General features: G+C 56.1%; 1 protein-coding gene across 1 annotated transcript; it reads left to right on the top strand.

The window, feature by feature from the left end:
- Positions 1 to 73: 73 nt before the first annotated feature.
- On the top strand, positions 74 to 2952 carry LOC104510311 (hydroxysteroid 11-beta-dehydrogenase 1-like protein; the record flags this gene model as incomplete). Its single annotated transcript, XM_010152513.1, has 4 exons — positions 74 to 165; positions 1182 to 1275; positions 2337 to 2502; positions 2772 to 2952. Coding segments are annotated over 4 exons (533 nt in total), but the record flags the coding sequence as incomplete, so codon positions are not given.
- Positions 2953 to 3034: the final 82 nt, after the last annotated feature.

The following is a 3034-nucleotide window of genomic DNA, read 5'->3' as shown; positions in this document are numbered from 1 at the left end:
TCTTTTTCCCCCGATTCTCCCCCTCTGCTTGTTAGGGGATGGCCCCTTGGACTGCTTTCTCTCCTACCCGCAGGGGGACTGGATTACCTGGTGCTGAACCACATTGGCGTGACCCGTTTCCAGATGTGGGCTGGAGACGTGGAATACACCCGCTGGCTCATGCAGGTGAGGTTTCCCAGCAGGAAGAGGTTCCCCTGGAATCGGGTGAGTCTGGCTCCTCCTCGGACAGCTTTGGGAAGCTCAAAGGCACATTCAGTGGTTGAGAACAACCCTTTTATTTCATGTGTGTTTCAAGTCAAATGGTTTGGAGGCTTTGTTACGAGGCAGGCATCCTGCTCGGTTGTTACATACGTGTGCAGAGGAATGTCTGGGAAGAACTTCACTCCTTTCCTTCTTTCCATCCTCCTTATCTCCCATCAGCCCAGGACTGTTGGGGATAGCTGGATAGGGATGGGCAGTTGTGCAATGCATGTCTAGTTTAGGAAGGTCAGGAAGCAAGGAGCAGGCACTTCCTGCTGTCTCCAGCAAGTGCACGTCACTGCAGGGCACCACGAGGTGGTTTGGTGTTTGCCATTTGAGTCTCGGCTCACGGGTTCAGTTTTCCTACAGAATCAGACCATGAGGAGCTCTTTCCTTGATTCGGTCGTCCTAGGTCGGATGGGGCATATTCGTCCGATTTCATGTCGGAAGGAGCCTGTTTGCTGGCAAGTAGGGGACTTCGGATCACAGGCAAGGAATTTCTGACAAGTTAGAGAGCAGCCAAGCTCCGAAGAGGGGCGGAATGTCACGCTTTGTTGTAGTCCGAGCTCAGCTAAGGGAAACTTGAAAGGGGAGCACGTGGAGACACCACTGGTGTCCTTGCTGCTGAGTAGGGACTGCAGAGTGAAGAACGACGTATCGAGAAGACAGCTAATTGTCTCTTGTCGAGAAATCTGTGTGTTAAGCCCAGGAAAAAGCTTTGTTCCCACTCTTCTCCATTGCCTTTTTCTGGAATCTGAAAGACTCATGGATGCAATGTGTGTCCCCATCCTCACGGGGATGATTCTTTTCGCTTGATATTTGAAACAACAAGCCCAGGCCATGCTCCTTTCCACCTCTGACCGCTGCATTGGCTTTCTGACTCATGCCGACCTTCCCTCCAAACTCTCTTGCTGCTTCCCTGTCTCCTTTTGTCATTCCAGGTGAATTTCTTCAGTTACGTGGCGCTCGCAACAGCAGCTCTTCCCACCCTGGAGCAGAATAAAGGCTCTCTGGTGGTTGTTTCTTCCCTCACAGGTTAGTGCTGGCCTTGGGGAAACAGTGGTTCCCAGAACATCGTCTTTCTCTGTGTCCTTCGTCCCCTCAGCACACTTTCAAGCTGTGCATTTTAGAGTAGCCAACAGGATGACCACCACCTTTTCCGTAAGGCTTTCTGCGTTGCGGCGTTTTGCATTCCATCGGAACTTTGCTCTTCACTCACCCTGTGCCCACATCTCCGTGTTTGGCTCCTGTCGCTCACGGCCAGGCCCGTCTCTCCCGCGTTTCTGACGCAGCATGGAGACCATCCCGCCACGCAAAGGCCGCCTGGTTTGGCCAGCCTGGGTGGCAGGCTGCTGAGGAGCTGCCCCGAGCCGACGGGGTGGAAAGGCGGGAGAAGGTGCCCAGTGCGTTCCCAAGGAAGCTTCATCACCACGCACGAGCTCAGGCTCCGGCGCATCCCGGCGTCGTGGCGTGAGGTGCCGCGGTGCCAGGGCAGTGTCCTGGCCAGGTGCACCCGCGTGTCACCCAGCCCGTGTTTGGGGGAGGGGAAGGCTGCAGGTAGACCATCACCTGGTTACCGTGTAAGTTGATTTCCGCCCTTCAGCACACACGTGGGGGCTCTCGTGCTGGGATGTGCTCACACGAAGGGGTGTCATTTCCTGAGTCCCTGTGTGTGACGCCCACACAGAACATGGGGCGAGGCAGGATGACAGAGCCTCTGTCTTTGCCCAGATTCCCTTTTCCCAAGGGCAGGGAGTGACAGGACAAGGGGTGACGGGTTTAAATGGAAAGAGGGAGATGGAGATGGGACATCAGGAAGGAATTCTTCCCGCAGAGGGTGGGAGCACTGGGACAGGTTCCCAGAGAAGCTGTGGATGCCCCATCCCTGGGAGTGTCCAAGGCCAGGCTGGATGAGGCTTGGAGCAACCTGGGCTATGGAAGGTGTCCCTGCCCATGGCAGGGGGGTTGGAACTGGATGATCTTTAAGGTCCCTTCCAACCCAAACCATTCCATGATTCTATGATTCCCTCTCTATGGCACCATCGTCCTTACAGCCACTTTGCTGGTGTTTTCCATTCTCTCCTTTTCCTTCCCAGGGAAAATACCCACTCCCTTCACCACTTCTTACTCCGCCACCAAGTTTGCGCTGGACGGATTCTTCAGCTCGCTGCGCCACGAACTCATCATGCAGCAGAGAAACGTCTCGATCACGCTGTGCATCCTGGGCCTGATCGACACCGCCACGGCGCTGGAGAACATCAGGTGTGTGTCCGGAGGGGTCTGGCAGGGAGGAGTGTGTCTGCAGGAAGGGCTCTTCTCAAAAGCACGCAAAAAATGCACTGCGGCTGCGTTTAGGATGTGCGCGTCTGGATGTGCAAGAACAGTACTGGGCGGAGGGCGTCTGCTCGGGCGCGCCGTGAGGGTCGTGCGTGTCCAGCTCAGCGTGGAACATGAGCCCCGTGACAGTCGTTCTGCGGTTTAAACTACACCCAGGATCGACTGGCGTTGAGTGACCCTCTGTTTCCTTCCAGGGGCAAAGTGCATCTCAGTGCTGCTCCTGCTCCCGAGGCTGCGCTCGCCATCATCTCCGGGGGTGCCACGCGGGTGCAGGAGGTTTTCTACCCGTGGTGGCTGCAGCACGTGTGCTGCCTCTGGGTTCTCTGCCCCAATGACCAGGTTCTACAGAGTTACTACAACTACAGCAGCCCCTAAGGGCCGCCCAGTCTGTCTCCTCTCCCATCCTACATCCCCTCTAACCACTCTCCCCGCCGCGCTCAGCATCCCACTGGTCTCA

This window comes from Eurypyga helias, unplaced genomic scaffold, assembly GCF_000690775.1.
Source record: "Eurypyga helias isolate BGI_N326 unplaced genomic scaffold, ASM69077v1 scaffold41795, whole genome shotgun sequence".
Classification (NCBI taxonomy): domain Eukaryota; kingdom Metazoa; phylum Chordata; class Aves; order Eurypygiformes; family Eurypygidae; genus Eurypyga; species Eurypyga helias.
Note: the sequence above shows the minus strand (reverse complement) of the source record. Positions and strands in the feature narration are given on the sequence as shown.